The 15,618-nt window shown below is 41.2% G+C and overlaps 1 protein-coding gene across 1 annotated transcript; it reads right to left on the bottom strand.

Moving 5' to 3' along the window:
* On the bottom strand, nt 13,086-13,797 carry LOC107607439 (vegetative cell wall protein gp1-like). Its single transcript, XM_016309397.1, has 2 exons — nt 13,720-13,797; nt 13,086-13,625 (listed from the first exon to the last, which is right to left on the bottom strand). The coding sequence occupies exons 1-2, from the start codon at nt 13,795-13,797 to the stop codon at nt 13,086-13,088; spliced, it is 618 nt and encodes a 205-aa protein (XP_016164883.1).

Raw genomic sequence — 15,618 nt, 5'->3', positions numbered from 1 at the left:
TATTTTTAATTTTTTATTTACTACTATGAACTCTCACCCCTTTGGCTATGAGTCTGGTTACAATTATGTTGCAGGAAGAAGAAATTACAATGAGAACAGGCATCAAGGTTGGAACAATCAAAGATGGGAGGAGCCACAAGGACTTGATCAATCCTCATGGCAATAACCACCTCCAATGGACTATCAACAACCACCACCATATGCCTATGAACCCTTTCCTCAACATAACTTTGGACCACCAAACTCACAAGCCCCTGTCCGCCATTCACCTCCATATGACCCTAACCCTCAACCACCATACCAACCACCTTATGAGCCATATGAACCATATATAGAACCACCCCAATTCCAATCCAATCACTCCCAATCACCACCACTTTCTTTTGTATCATGTCCAAGTCCGACAACCCGAGAAGCATAGGATCGCCTAAGGGAAACAGTAATTAAATTTCAGGCAACCGTTCAACAACTGGGGCAAGTATTAATTCAATGGGCTTCTAGACGCTTAGATACACAAGGATCAGCCACAGCCTCATGTGGACAGTCTAGTGAAGAGCATAGCATGAAGGAGATACCAGAAACTCCAGTGGACAAGACAGAGCATGAATTCGTACTAGAACAAGTAGAAGAAGCTATCATTGTTCAAGAAGAAGAAGAAGTGGTTGAAGACTTAAGAGATGCAAAACCTCCATGGGAAAGTCAAGACATAGAGCCTCCTTCTAAGACGGTTGTAATTGATGCTGAGGAGGGTGTACAACCTCCAAAGCATATCATAGTTGAAGACTTGGAAGAGGTTGATCAAGAGATGGAGATTCAAGAAGAAGAAGCACAACCTCCCATGCCCTTGGAAAGCAATGAAGAGGAGATTAAATTGGAAGAGAGCTGCCAAGAGGAAGAGGTTGAAATTGAAGAAGCTTGCAAAGAGGTGGTAATTATCAGAGAAGAGCACAAGGGAGTGGAACTTGCAATTTCATTAAAAATACCTCCCCCTAAGTTGCCATCATCCTTCACAACATTCAAGTGGGTAAAATTCATATCCCGTAGCTTTCTAATCCCACTTGAATATGGGCTACTGGAGATGGATGGTCAACTTAGAGCTCTTTGTGACATTAAGAGTAAGAGGAAGATGGCCAGTGGTAAGAATTATCCTGCAAGGTTCATCATGGTTGGAAGCTTTAAGTTCAAACGCAAGGGTTGGTATAAAGCTCAATTGAATGGGTCTAGGAAGCTATTTGGTAGCTGCAGTGAGAATTCAAATTACTTATCACCCGGCTGGAAAAATACAGATCCCGACAAAAATGGGTGTAAAAGCAAGGTTTGGGATCCTGGAATCTGTTCTGACATCCAACACCCCGGGAGCCTAAGAATCTTTTTGAAGCTGCTCAAAGGCTTTACGTGCCTAGTTTGGGACCCCGGAGGTTACTGGAATCACAAACACTGGTGGAGATTCCTGGATGAGTTCAAGCATAAGCCACCATAACAGGAAGCTCATCAAATGTCCAACTTAAGGACTTTAACTAAAAGTGCTAGGTGGGAGACAACCCACCATGGTATGATCGTTCCTTTTTCATTTTTTAGTTTTGTTTGTTTTCGAGTTTTATTTTATATTGAACCTGGAGTTTTGCATCACATTCATATTAACACTGCATTCTGCATTTTTCAGATTATAAAAAAAAAAGCGAGCACGTGACGCGACCGCATCAGCGACGCGTCCGCGTCGCAAGGAGATGGGAGACAATATTAATATGAACAGAAAGTTTCACAGGAGCAGCGCTGGAGGCGTGCCAATGGCACAATTCACCCCACGCGACCGCGTCGCTGACGCGACCACGTCACCTGGGAATAATGGCCTCCCACGCGGCCGCGTCACCCACGCGACCGCGTGACCTGAAAATCGACGTCAACCGGGTGCATGGCCGAAAGTTGAGCTGGAGTTGGGCTGGACTCGTGCTGGTAGCCCAAGCCTCACCACGCGAACACGTGCCTCACGCGACCGTGTCATTTTTAACAGAAAGGCCACTCACGCGATCACGTCGACCACGCGATCGCGTCACCTAGAATTTTGGCAAAAAGAGTTTCGAACAGAGAGTTGCGCGACAACGAGGCTACACTCGAGCCAATCGCACAAAACAGGCCACACGATCGCGTGACCCACGCGTCCGCGTCACCTGACCTTATCACGCACCACGCGACCGCGTCACCCACGCGACCGCGTCGCCGACGGCGCACAGAATATCCAGATCAGCCAATTTTCTTATCTTTTCTTCCCTAATCCTTATTTTTCTTCTCTTTTCTTATTTCTTTCTTCTTCCTTTCTTATTTTCTTTCACTTCCATTCTATTTTATTTCATTTATTTGCATACTTTCATTCATTGCATTATTTTCATTGGTGTTAGAATTTTATTTGAGTTATTATTCCTCATTATATGTTTGACAATTATTATTATCTTCTTTAAAGGATGCTTGTATATTCAATTTAATACTTTCAAATAGCTTATTTACCATACATGCTATGTGTTTGTGAAAAAGCCCATATGGCATTATGCACTTCTCTATGTTGCTATACTATTCAATGCTTGCTTTTCACAACTTTTCCTTATTATTTTATTAATTGAATTCAATTGTCAATACAAATGTGATGGTTTGTTACGAAGTAATGCTTGGTCTATGCTACTCATGCCCTTTGCCAGCATGCCAATAAACACCTTGCATTCACTTGTTTTTATCTGCACTAGCTATTTTCCATTGATGGCTTTTCATATGTACTCGAGAGCATGTGTTAATGTCATCTACATTTTAATGTGCATCCATCACCACTCTTCCATTCTCTTCCTTGCTATATATCTATTTAAATTTAATTTACTTTCTCTTCCCTTCTTCAGGATGGCCACCAAGGAAGGAAAGGAGAAAGCTAATCCCAAACCGCCGGCAAGGAAAGGAACAAAAAAGAGCCCCAGCTGAGGACCCACAACCCCCATCCACTTGGACATCTTAGCATGCACTGAGGACGGTGCAATCTTTAAGTGTGGGGAGGTCGATACCGATCTCCATGGGTTAGTTACCTTCTTCTCAACACCATTGTTTTATTTTCTTTGTTTGTTTGTTCATTGTTGCATTTGCATGATTGATTGCATATTTGTTTGATTTTTGCATATTTTACCACTTGGTTAAAGTAATATTTTCTTTTTCAAGAAACTTTTTAAAGTATTTCACTAATTTGAATAAAATTTTTTGTTACACTTGTTTGAAGAAATATTATATTGGAACATGGTTTAGAGCTCGAACACACAAAACCTGTGAGATTTTGAGCCTATTTGAATTGGTTGCATTTTATCAACCAATATTTTATTTTTGGTGTGTGTTTTTCTCTCTAAAATTGTGATCTTTTTCTTGCTTAATTCTATATTTCCATTATTTGATGTATGCATACACTTACATGATTGAGGCCTTTGTTTCACTGAGCTTACATACCCATATGGCCTTACCTTTCATTATCCTTTGCAAACCAATTTAAGCCTATTATACCCCTTTGTTCCTTACTTTAGCACATCATTAACTCTAAGCGGAAAACAATAATGTCCTTAATTTGAATCCTTAGTTAGCTTAGACTAGTGAGAGTGCTCATAAATTAAGTGTGGGGAAGCGTATTTGGAAACAATTGGTTTAAGAATTGGGTATTATATATCTTTATGAAACTGTGAAAGAAATGTTTAGAACATGATTCATGCATTCAATAAATTAATCATATGCATTGAAAAAAAATAATATAAAAAAAATTGAAAATGAAAAAAAAAAGAGCAAAATAAGTGAAAGGGGACAAAATGCCCCAAAGTAAATAGTGAAAGCAATGCATATGTACTGTACTTGAAATTAGAATGCATGAATATGTGGAAAACATGGTTAATGGACAGTTAGATGTGGTGTTATGATTACATGGATTGTCTAAAGTTAGGTGGAAAGTTTAAGTTAATTAAGGATTCAGATTTTAGTCCACTTGGCCAAATACAATCCTACATTGACCCTAACCCCATTACAACCCTTAAAAGACCTCTTGATATGTATATCTGTGCATTAAATTTATGTTGATTGTTAGATGAAGAGCAAGCCTTAGAAAGCAAGGTTAGTAGAGAATTGAGAGAATCGAACCTAAAACACTTGAGTGATTAGAGTGTATACACTACCAGTGAGGGTTCGATGCTCAATTCCTTGTTCCCTGCTTTCATGAGCTATTTTCTTCTTGCAAGTCTATTTGTACTTCATTTTCATGATTTGAATTAGTGAAATCCAGTTCATATTTCCTCTTGAAATATTTGTTTACTTTTAACTAAGTAGGTAGAAACATTATAAGGCAGGAATGGCTTGGAGGATGGGAAGAAAGCATGCAAAAGTGGAAGGAATGCAAGAAGTTGGAGAAATTGCTAAGCTGTCCAGCCTGACCTCTCTGCACTCAAACGGCTATAACTTTTGCTACAGAGGTCCAAACGACGCGGTTTCAGTTGCATTGGAAAGCTAACGTCTAGGGCTTCAATTTGATATATAATATGGTATAGTTCCCCTGATGCTAGGCAACGCGATTGCGTGATCCAAGCGGCCGCGTCACAGTGACAGAAATCCAGCGTGGCAAAATTCGAAACCAGCGAATTCTGGACTGTTTTTGACCCAGTTTGCGGCCCAGAAAACACAGATTAGAGGCTATAAAGTGGGGGAATGCATCCATTCATAGGAGCCTCTCATATTTACAATTTTAGGAGTAGATGTAGTTTTTAGAGAGAGAGGTTCTCTCCTCTCTCTTAGGATTAGGATTTAGGATTTCTCTTAGTTTTAGGAGTGACTCTCAATCCCAGGTTCTTTATTTTTATTTATTTTTCCAATTTAATTTATGAACTCTTTATGTTTAGATTCATCTTCTATTATTAATGCAATTCGAGGTAATTTCAGATTTAATTCTGCTTTGCTTTATTTATAAGTACTCTCAATTTAACTTACATATTTTCTTCCTTTTGGCTTTGATTAAATAATTGGTAACTCTTGAGTTATCAAACTCATTGTTGATTGAGAATTGGAATTCTTCAAGAATTAATTCATCCACTTAACTTACCTTCATAGTTAGAGGTTAATAAGGTGGGGGAAGAATCCAATTCTCATCACAATTGATAAGGATAACTAGGATAGGACCTCCAGTTCTCCATACCTTGCCAAGAGATTTTATTATTGTTAATTTATTTTACTTGTCATTTAAATATACCTGTGCACATTGCCCAACTCCAAATTTCTCAAACCCCCAAATTTACAATCTCCATAACCAATAATAAGAACATACCTCCCTGCAATTCCTTGAGAAGACGACCCGAGGTTAAATACTCGGTTATCAATTTTAAAAGGGGTTTGTTACTTGTGACAACCAAAACATTTGTACAAAGGGATTTCTGTCGGTTTAGAGACTATATCTACAACGCGACAGTTTTTATGACATTCTTTACTGGCAAAAATCCCAACGTCAACGCATGAAGAAGCTCATCACCAAGAAATCCCTGAGATGCCTCAAGGGATGCACTTTCCTCCACAGAATTTTTGGGAGCAAATCAACACCTTCCTAGGAGAATTAAGTTCCAACATGGGACAACTAAGGGTGGAACATCAAGAGCACTCCATCATCCTCCATGAAATTAGAGAAGATCAAAGAGCAATGAGGGAGGAGCAACAAAGACAAGGAAGAGACATAGAAGAGCTCAAGGACATCATTGGTTCCTCAAGAAGAAAATGCCACCATCACTAAGGTGGACTCATTCCTTGTTCTTAAATTTTCTGTTTTTCGTTTTTATGTTAAATGTTTATCTATATTTGTGTCTTATTACATGATCATTAGTATTCAAGTGTCTATGCCTTAAAGTAGAGAATATGAATCCATCACCTCTCTTGAATGAAAAATGTTTTAATTACAAAAGAACAAGAAGTACATGGTTTCAAATTCATCCCTGAAACTAGTTTAATTATTTTGATGTGGTGACAATACTTTTTGTTTTCTGAATGAATGCTTGAACAGTGCATATGTCTTTTGAAGTTGATGTTTATGAATGTTAAATATGTTGGCTCTTGAAAGAATGATGAAAAGAAGAAATATTATTTGATAATCTGAAAAATCATAAAATTGATTCTTGAAGCAAGAAAAAGCAGTGAATATACAAAAGCTTGCGAGAAAAAAAAAGAGAAAAAAAGAAAAAAAAGAAAAAGCAAGCAAAAAAAGCCAGTAGCCCTTAAAACCAAAAGGAAAGGGTAATAAAAAGGATCCAAGGCTTTGAGCATTAGTGGATAGGAGGGCCTAAAGGAACAAAATCCTGGCCTAAGCGGCTAAACCAAGCTGTCCCTAACCATGTGCTTGTGGCGTGAAGGTGTCAAGTGAAAACTTGAGACTGAGCGGTTAAAGTCAAGGTCCAAAGCGAAAGAAGAGTGTGCTTAAGAACCCTGGACACCTCTAATTGGGGACTTTAGCAAAGCTGAGTCACAATCTGAAAAGGTTCACCCAGTTATGTGTCTGTGGCATTTATGTATCCAGTGGTAATACTGGAAAACAAAGTGCTTAGGGCCACGGCCAAGACTCATAAAGTAGTTGTGTTCAAGAATCAATATACTGAACTAGGAGAATCAATAACACTATCTGAACTCTGAGTTCCTATAGATGCCAATCATTCTAAACTTCAATGGATAAAGTGAGATGGAAAAACTATTCAAGAGGCAAAAAGCTACAAGTCCCGCTCATTTGATTGGGGCTAAGTTTCATTGATATTTTGGAATTTATAGTATATTCTCTTCTTTATATCCTATTTGATTTTCAGTTTCTTAGAGACAAGCAACAATTTAAGTTTCGTGTTGTGATGAGTGGATAATTTATACGCTTTTTGGCATTGTTTTTACATAGTTTTCAGTATGATTTAGTTAGTTTTTAGTATATTTTTATTGGTTTTTAATTAAAAATCACATTTCTGGACTTTAATATGAGTTTGTGTGTTTTTCTATGATTTCAGGTATTTTCTGGCTAAAATTGAGGGACCTGAGCAAAAATCAGATTCAGAGGTTGAAGAAGGACTGCAGATGCTGTTGGATTCTGACCTTCCTGCACTCAAAGTGGATTTTCTGGAGCTACAGAACTCCAAATGACGCGCTTCCAATTGCGTTAGAAAGTAGACATCCAGGGCTTTCCAGAAATATATAATAGTATATTGCTCGAGTTTAGATGACAAAAACTGGCATTGAACGCCAGTTCTATGTTGCAGTCTGGCATTCAGCGCCAGAAACAAGTTGCAAAGTGGAGTTCAACGCCAGAAACACGTTACAAACTGGTGTTCAACTCCAAGAATGACCTCTCCACGTGTAAACTTCAAGCTCAGCCCAAGCACACACCAAGTGGGCCCCGGAAGTGGATTTCTGCATCAATTACTCATTCTGTAAACCCTAGTAACTAGTTTAGTATAAATAGGACTTTTTACTATTGTATTTACATATCTTTGGATTATCTTTTGGAACATCTTTAGTTTCATCTTTAGATCATGTTTGGGGGCTAGCCATTCGGCCATGCCTGAACCTCATCACTTATGTATTTTCAACGGTAGAGTTTCTACACACCATAGATTAAGGTGTGGAGCTCTGCTGTTCCTCACGAATTAATACAAAGTACTACTGTTTTTCTATTCAATTCAACTTATTCCGCTTCTAAGATATTCATTCGCACTTCAACATGAATGTGATGATTGTGACACTCATCATCATTCCCTATGAACGTGTGCCTGACAACCACTTTCGTTCTACCTTCGATTGAATGAGTATCTCTTGGATTTCTTAATCAGAATCTTCGTGGTATAAGTTAGAACCCATGGATGGCCATTCTTGAGATCCGGAAAGTCTAAACCTTGTCTGTGGTATTCCGAGTAGGATTCGGGAAGGGATGTCTGTGACGAGCTTCAAACTCGCGAGTGCTGGGCGTAGTGACAGACGCAAAAGGATGGTGAATCCTATTCCAGTATGATATAGAACCTCCAGATGATTAGCCATGTAGTGACAGTGCATCGGACCATTTTCACAGAGAGGACGGGATGTAGCCACTGACAACGGTGATCCCTAATATACAGCTTGCCATGGAAAGGAGTAGGATTGATTAGATGAAGACAGCAGGAAAGCAGAGGTTCAGAGGAACGAAAGCATCTCTATACGCTTATCTAAAATTCTCACCAATGAATTACATAAGTAACACTATCCTATTTTATATGTTATTTATTTTCATCCACTATAATTTCTTAAAACAATTTAATCCGCCTGACTGAGATTTACAAGATGACCATAGCTTGCTTCATACCAACAATCTCCGTGGGATTCGACCCTTACTCACGTAAGGTATTACTTGGACGACCCAGTGCACTTGCTGGTTAGTTGTACGAAGTTGTGAAACAAAATTAAGAATATGAACGTGCGTATGAAGTTTTTAGCGCCGTTACCAAGGAAGTAAAGATCACGATTTCGCACACCAATTTGCTTTCCCAGATTCTCCAGAAAGAGCATTCTCAGGTGGACGTATTCACTGATGACCTTAAGAAAGCACTCGGCCAGGTTGACGAATGCCTTAACAAGTACGTCAGGACGGGAGGGGAACATGGGACAAGGACCGTCGGTGCCGGGTCCCATGTCACCGCAGCCATGCCGGAAAGCAGCGCTCAAAGGAGGGGAGAACGTAGCCCGGCGGCAGACATCGACATCGTCGACCTAATAGCGGGACCCCGCAAGGGACGCATGGCAAGACCCGGAAGCTTGGGTGGAGCAAACATCAGCTCTAGCATGACGGGACACTGGGCGGAGAGCACCATCATGTTCGGGTCGATGCTCCATGATGATCATTGGATGGTGCCAGGGGTGTCGCACTAGACCAACCTCGCATGGACCGCACATGCCCTGCAGTATAACACGCCCTATTCCACCCCCAACACGTTGGGCCACACAGCGCCTGTAAGTCAAACTGCACAACCCTGTAAGCGGCTTGCCGTATTACCTGAACAACCACTTGTGCATTTGCGTGATTTATTTATTTCACCCATTTTTTGTGTGCCCCGACATGACAGGACACGATGGGCTCGAATGTCCGAAGCGGTGCAAACATCATAGGAAGCGGCTCGGGATTTCAAGACAGTAGAACAGCCAACACATTCCATCGTCTGGGGCAGTGACCTTTCCGCCGGTAAGGCTTATATCGTCCGAATTAATGTATCGCTTAGGTCGTACTCAAAGTAAAATGGTGTTCCGAACACGACTTAACTTTATTTGGTTCTTTCGCAGTTCATACATGCCGGCGTCAAGATAACCCGGCAGATGGGTTTTCCCTTGGAGGCGGCCCAGATGATAGCCTACATCTTCGGCGATTGCATGAACCCTGACGAGAAACTGTTTCGCCACGATGATCGCTAACTGGACCGAGAGGCGTTTTCGTCGCTCCTGCCTGGGAATGAACCGTCAGCCTACATCCTGGAGCTGCTTGCGCTCAAGACCTCATGGACACAGTCGCAGCTGTAATGGTGTTCGGTCTGGTCCCTTCCGCTGATTTTTTCGATAACGTTTCCATACTACGTGCTTCCCGATGCCGATTCATTTTTGCGCTACAGTTATGACCGCTATATGATCAGACCATGTCACACATGACAGGAATTTGCTCTGGCCACGGACATCGACGATGATCACTTGATGGACTACTTTCGTGGGACATGGCTACCACATCCCAACGCCCTGAGATATGTAAGCATTGTCGCGGCGCAAACCACACGGAAAACCAAAAAATACAAAGAAAAATGACATAAGATTGAGGAAAACCAAAAAACTAGTATGGTCTTTATTATTCCTATTGTCGCTCATACCTAACCAGAAATGCTAACGCATAACTCCGTGATAGATCTACGTCTAGATGAAGGATGTCTTCGAGGGCACGAAGGAGTCTCACTACTACCTGATGGCCGTGGATGTCTCCAGTCGCCGGATTTGGATATTCGACAGCTTTCCAGCACAGGAGACTATCCCGGGAAGAAGGTCTACAGTTAATTCGGTGGTACGTAATTGGTGCACTAAAATCATGATTCACACGTTTCACATCTCCACACAACTAACCAGCAAGTGCACTGGGTCGTCCAAGTAATAAACCTTACGTGAGTAAGGGTCGATCCCACGGAGATTGTCGGCTTGAAGCAAGCTATGGTCATCTTGTAAATCTCAGCCAGGCAGATTCAACTGGTTATGAGTTTTGATAATTAAAAGATAAATAAAACATAAAATAAGATAAAGTTACTTATGTAATTCATTGGTGGGAATTTCAGATAAGCGTCTGGAGATGCTTTGTTGCTTCTGAACCTCTGCTTTCCTACTGCCTCCTTCCAATCATGCGTGCTCCCTTCCATGGCAAGCTGTAAGATCCTCTAAGTGAAAATGGTCCTCTACGGTTTCTGCACGGCTAATCAACTGTCGGATTTCACGTCTCGGATGAAAAATACCAGGTACAGCTACCGCATGGCTAATTATCTGTTGGTTCCCGCTAGCATCGGAATAGAATCCATTGATCCTTTTGCACACTGTCACTTGTGCCCAACATTCACAGGTTTGAAGCTCATCATAGTCATCCCTTCCCGGATCCTACTCGGAATACCACAGACAAGGTTTAGACTTTCTGGATCCCAGGAATGCTGCCAATGATTCTAGCCTATACCGCGAAGATACTAATCTCACGGACTCGGTCCGTGTATTAGATATCCAAGAGAATATACTCTGGCTGTCGTCCAATGACTACGTTGAACATCATGTAGACTGCTTTGTGGCTGTCAGGCACGCGGATCTTGGCTAAGCGAGTAACGAAGATTGGGTGATTGTCACGGGTCACCCCTTCATTCTGACTTAACTGAATTAAGTACGAGAGAATATCTTGGAGAAGAAGTAGGCGTGAATTGAAAGAAAAACAATAGTACTTGCATTAATTCATGAAGAACAACAGAGATCCACACTTTAATCTATGGGGTGTAGAAACTCCATCGTAGAAAATACATAAGTGAAAATAGTCTAGGCATGGCCGTGAGGCCAGCCTCAAAGGTCTAAGGACTAAACGTCCAGAGATGTAGATACAATAGTAAAAAGTGCTATTTATACTAAACTAGTAACTTAGGTTTACAAAAAATGAGTAACTAAGTGCAGATAGTGCAGAAATCCACTTCCGGGGCCCACTTGGTGTGTTCCTGGGCTGAGAATTGAAGCTTTTACGTGCATAGGGTATTCCTGGAGTTAAACACCAGCTTTGGTGCCAGTTTGGGCGTTTAACTCCAATTCTGGTGCCAGTTTGGGCGTTTTACGCCAAGATGTTTTAGGCTGGCTTTGGACGCCAGTTTGGGCCATCAAATCTCGAGCAAAGTATGGACTATTATATATTGCTGGAAAGCTCAGGATGTCTACTTTCTAACGCAATTGAGAGCGTGCCAATTTGGCTTCTGTAGCTCTAGAAAATCCACTTTGAGTGCAGGAGGGTCAGAATCCAACAGCATCTGCAGTCCTTTTTCAGCCTCTGAATCAGATTTTTGCTCAGGTCCCTCAATTTCTGCCAGAAAATACCTGAAATCACAGAAAAATACACAAACTCATAGTAAAGTCCAGAAATGTGATTTTTGAATAAAAAATAATAAAAATAGAGGTAATGACCAAATCAGTACCCGAAAGATTAAAACGCTGACATTGCGGTACCTGACTATTGTAAACGACAAAATGGTACCTGGTTGATTTTAAAATCAGACAAACGTATCCATAACCTGGCCAGACCTAAGCTCCGGTTAGGACAATGCTTACGTGGTCACCGGATTATGCTGACAAATCATGTTTTAATTGAGTTGTCATTTCTAATTAATTAATTTGCTAGCCTAGGTGGAAATTAGGTTAATTGGAATTCAATTTTCCCCCAAATCATTAGTCTTTGCCCTAATCCCAAATCAACAAAGCTCTCTGATCGTTCATTCGCAGTAGGGGATCCAAGATTGGAAGATGCATTCTGCAAGGGCTTGTGGAAAATCTGCAACGCTGAAAAGGCAGCCCTCGATGCAAGCCTGCGACGTGGATGGTGCTTCGGGCATTGTGAGTAAAAGTTACGATGGCTGTTGCTTTTGTCCCCTTCCAGTGGTTCTGTTGAAGTCGAAGACAAGTAGCAACCCTGATAGATAGTTTCTACACTGCCCTCTGTGGAAGGTAAGATTGGAATTGTGATGAATATGTATCCCTTCTTGGTTTATCGTCTGTTCTTATTCATTTTTAGATTTGGATTATTCTCTGATGTTTGAACTCTTCGTGTTGTGCCAGAACACAGAAATGCGTTGCGGGTATTTCCAATGGTTGGATGAAATACAAGCGGAATGTGTGGAAGGAGAAGTTTCTTCAGAGAACAGTAATATGCTGGGCAAATCAGAACCCAAAAAGAAAGGCAGAATCAATGTTGACTGTGGGGATGGCCATGAAGTTCAAAGGATGATGATGGTACTATCTGTGGTGAATGACATGAAGGAGAATCTGAAGAGGGTTGAGTTGTGTCTAATTTTTATGTGTATTTTGATTGGGTTAAATGTGGCTTTGATTATGTTTAGGGTGGCTAAGTAGGTAGACATTGTAGATTTTAATAGTATAACAGTGAGAGATTGGAAATTTGTAATCTTGTCCTCAATGTAATTGAGATAAATTAATGTATGTTGTGTTCTTGTTGTGCTTTGATTGAGTTGTTGTTGTTGTGTTTTGACCAAGATACATGGAGTCTATGTAAGCCATGTCAATTAGTTTTGTAAACATAAACTGAATAAAACAGCAAAATAACATCAAGTTATAACCATTAACTATTTAGAGTAACAAAGTTCAGGCCCTAAATAAGACAACCAAAATGACACATGTTCATATTAACTGCTACAGACCCAAGATGAGAGTAACAAAACACAGAAACACTAGGTTAGCACTTACATGCCATAATGGCAGTTGGGTGCATTTTAAGTAAATCATGTCCAAAATGTAAATAACAACAAACTAAAAAACCCAAGAATCTAAGCTCATTTCTTGTCATTTGTTGATGTCTTTGATGGTGGTGGTCTGGATGGCTTTTTCTTCTTCAAGGATGGGGTGGGCATGAAGCCTGTGAACCTACTCTGGGTTGCTGGGCTTGTTGCTGCCATGGTCTCCCTAGTCACACTTGGGGGCCTAAATGGTGCTGTAGGTTGGGCCTGAAGACTGGGCCTAAGTAATGGACCTTGAGGCTGAGGCCCAACATTGGATGGAGATGCAGGAATTTGGGATCTAGACCCAACATCAGGGCTGACAAGACTAGGTTGAGCAGGGGGTGGTGGTGCAGCTGCTGCATTTTGTGCTGGAGTTGGAGTTGTTGTAGTGGCTGCCATTCCTCTTCGAGTGGTGCTGCCTCTTCCTCTTGGTGGAACTGTATTGCCCCTAACAAAAGATGGTCTGCCTCTCCTCTTTGGTGCTGGTGATGGTTCTAAACTAGCTGGTGGAGTACATGGGTTGGTTGCTGCTGGTATGGTGGCTACAGTAGGGGCTGAAGCAGTTGTTGTAGTGTTGCCATCATTGATGTTATTCTGCATCAGTTTGTGCATTCATGAAATCAAATCTTCTATGGAGACTGATCCAACAGTTTAGTACAACAAGGTAAAAAAAATCATTAACATTTACCTGATCAGGCTGAGTTTGTGGATGGTTTTGAGTGAGCTCTTCCTCATCTGCAACATGTGCAGCGTGTGCAGCCTCCATGATCTCCTCCCAATTAGCTTCTTACTCCCTAGCTTCATCCTCATCAAGATCTGGTTCTTCAGCTGCTGTTCCACTTCCTTTGTCAGAACAAGTTCTGCTATTATGTCCAGCCTTGCAAAAAACACATGAGTAAGGAAAAGCAGCATTAATAAGGTTGCAGATAGGACATAAAAGGTAAAGTAAATACATATAAGTAATGGTTTTTATGTTGCTCACTTTTTTGCAGGTTTGGCATGTTATCTGTCCATATATTCTCTTGGCCTTGTATTGGCTGCCAGCATTTTGCTCAGTGCTATCCTTTCTTCTCTTCTTTGTAGGTCTGCCAATAGGCCTCTTGTATGGAGGGGGCAGACATGGCAACCCTTCGTGATGCTCCCAGTACTCCTGACTCGGTATGCTATTAATGTGAAATATATAAGTCCTATTATAAGCCTTGATAGTGAGTTTGTGATGGACATAGTCTTCAGGTTTCTCATTCTTTCTTTGGATTGCCGCAATCCCATGACAGCATGGTAGTCCAGTGAGCTGCCATTTCCTGCATGAGCATGTCCTCTCTCGTGTATTGACTCTGACTCTATGCTGCCATTTTGTTACTTCAAACTGATTGTGCTCATCATCACCACACCATTGTGCTTCCCAGTAATTGGCTTGTCTTTTTTCTTTCTCTAACCTACTGACTTGTATAGGGGCTATTCGTCCAGTATAAGCCATCAGTGAGTCTTTGTGAGTTGCCATTGTCTTCATGATGTAGAACCTAAGCTCCTCAAGCATTGTCAAGATGCTCTTCCCCCGAAGTCCCACAACTGTTGACTTAAATGACTCACAGTTGTTGCTTGTCAAACTGTCTACCTTTGGCCAGTCTGAAAACCTTGATCTCGACCACTGTTCTTGTTCAAATTTTGACAAATACTCCCAGGCCTGTTTGTTGATCCGTTTCACAGCTCCCATTGCATCATTAAATTCCTGATCAGTAGTTGCCTTTGCACATTGCCAAAATGTTGCCTTAAGTTCCTTATCCTTCCATCTCTTGTTCAGATTTCTCCACATATGCATACAACAGAATCTATGCTTCACCCCTGGCATGACGTCCTGTAATGCTGGGATTAAACCCTGCATTGAATGGTAACCACAATGAATTAGAGGACTTTTGAAAACTAATTTATATATACTTACAGGAACTCAAAAAACATTAAGATAGTCCACATCACCTTTTGCTGGTCTGACATAAAAACCCAGCCATTCTCGTTGAAGTCCCTAATGTCTGTGTGCAACTCCTCCAGAAAGAATCTCCAATTTTCCCTAGTTTCTGCATCAACAACCCGATACGCTATTGGAAACAGCTGATTGTTCACGTCCTGACCAACTGCTGTTAGTAATTGCCCTCCAAAGTACCCTTTCAGAAACGTCCCATCCAAAACAATAAATGGCCTACACCCTGCTCTAAAGCCATTTTTGCAAGCAGCCAAACAGATGTATAAGTTTCTAAACTTAGGCAACCCCTCTGGCTGTGGAGTAGTCCCCATGTTGGCTCTTGAACCAGGATTAGCCTTCATGATTTTGTTAAGGTAGTCTCTGAGCCTTAGGTATTGATCTTTCTCTGTTCCCTCGATAACTTCCTTGGCTTTGACCATAGCCCTAAACATCATCCTCTCATTGACTGAGATGTCATACTCCACTTTAAACCATTCCTGTGCCTCTCTCTGCAGCATGTTGGGATGGATCCTCAGCTTTGGGATCAATTCCTCAGCAACCCAAGCACATGAAACAGATTTACTCTTGTTACTCCTGGGGCACGTATGCTCGTCCACAAATGTCTTTATC

Source organism: Arachis ipaensis, chromosome B07, assembly GCF_000816755.2.
Source record: "Arachis ipaensis cultivar K30076 chromosome B07, Araip1.1, whole genome shotgun sequence".
NCBI classification, from domain to species: Eukaryota; Viridiplantae; Streptophyta; class Magnoliopsida; order Fabales; family Fabaceae; genus Arachis; species Arachis ipaensis.
The sequence above is the reverse complement of the archived record's forward strand: the minus strand, read 5'-3'. Positions and strand labels throughout refer to the sequence as shown.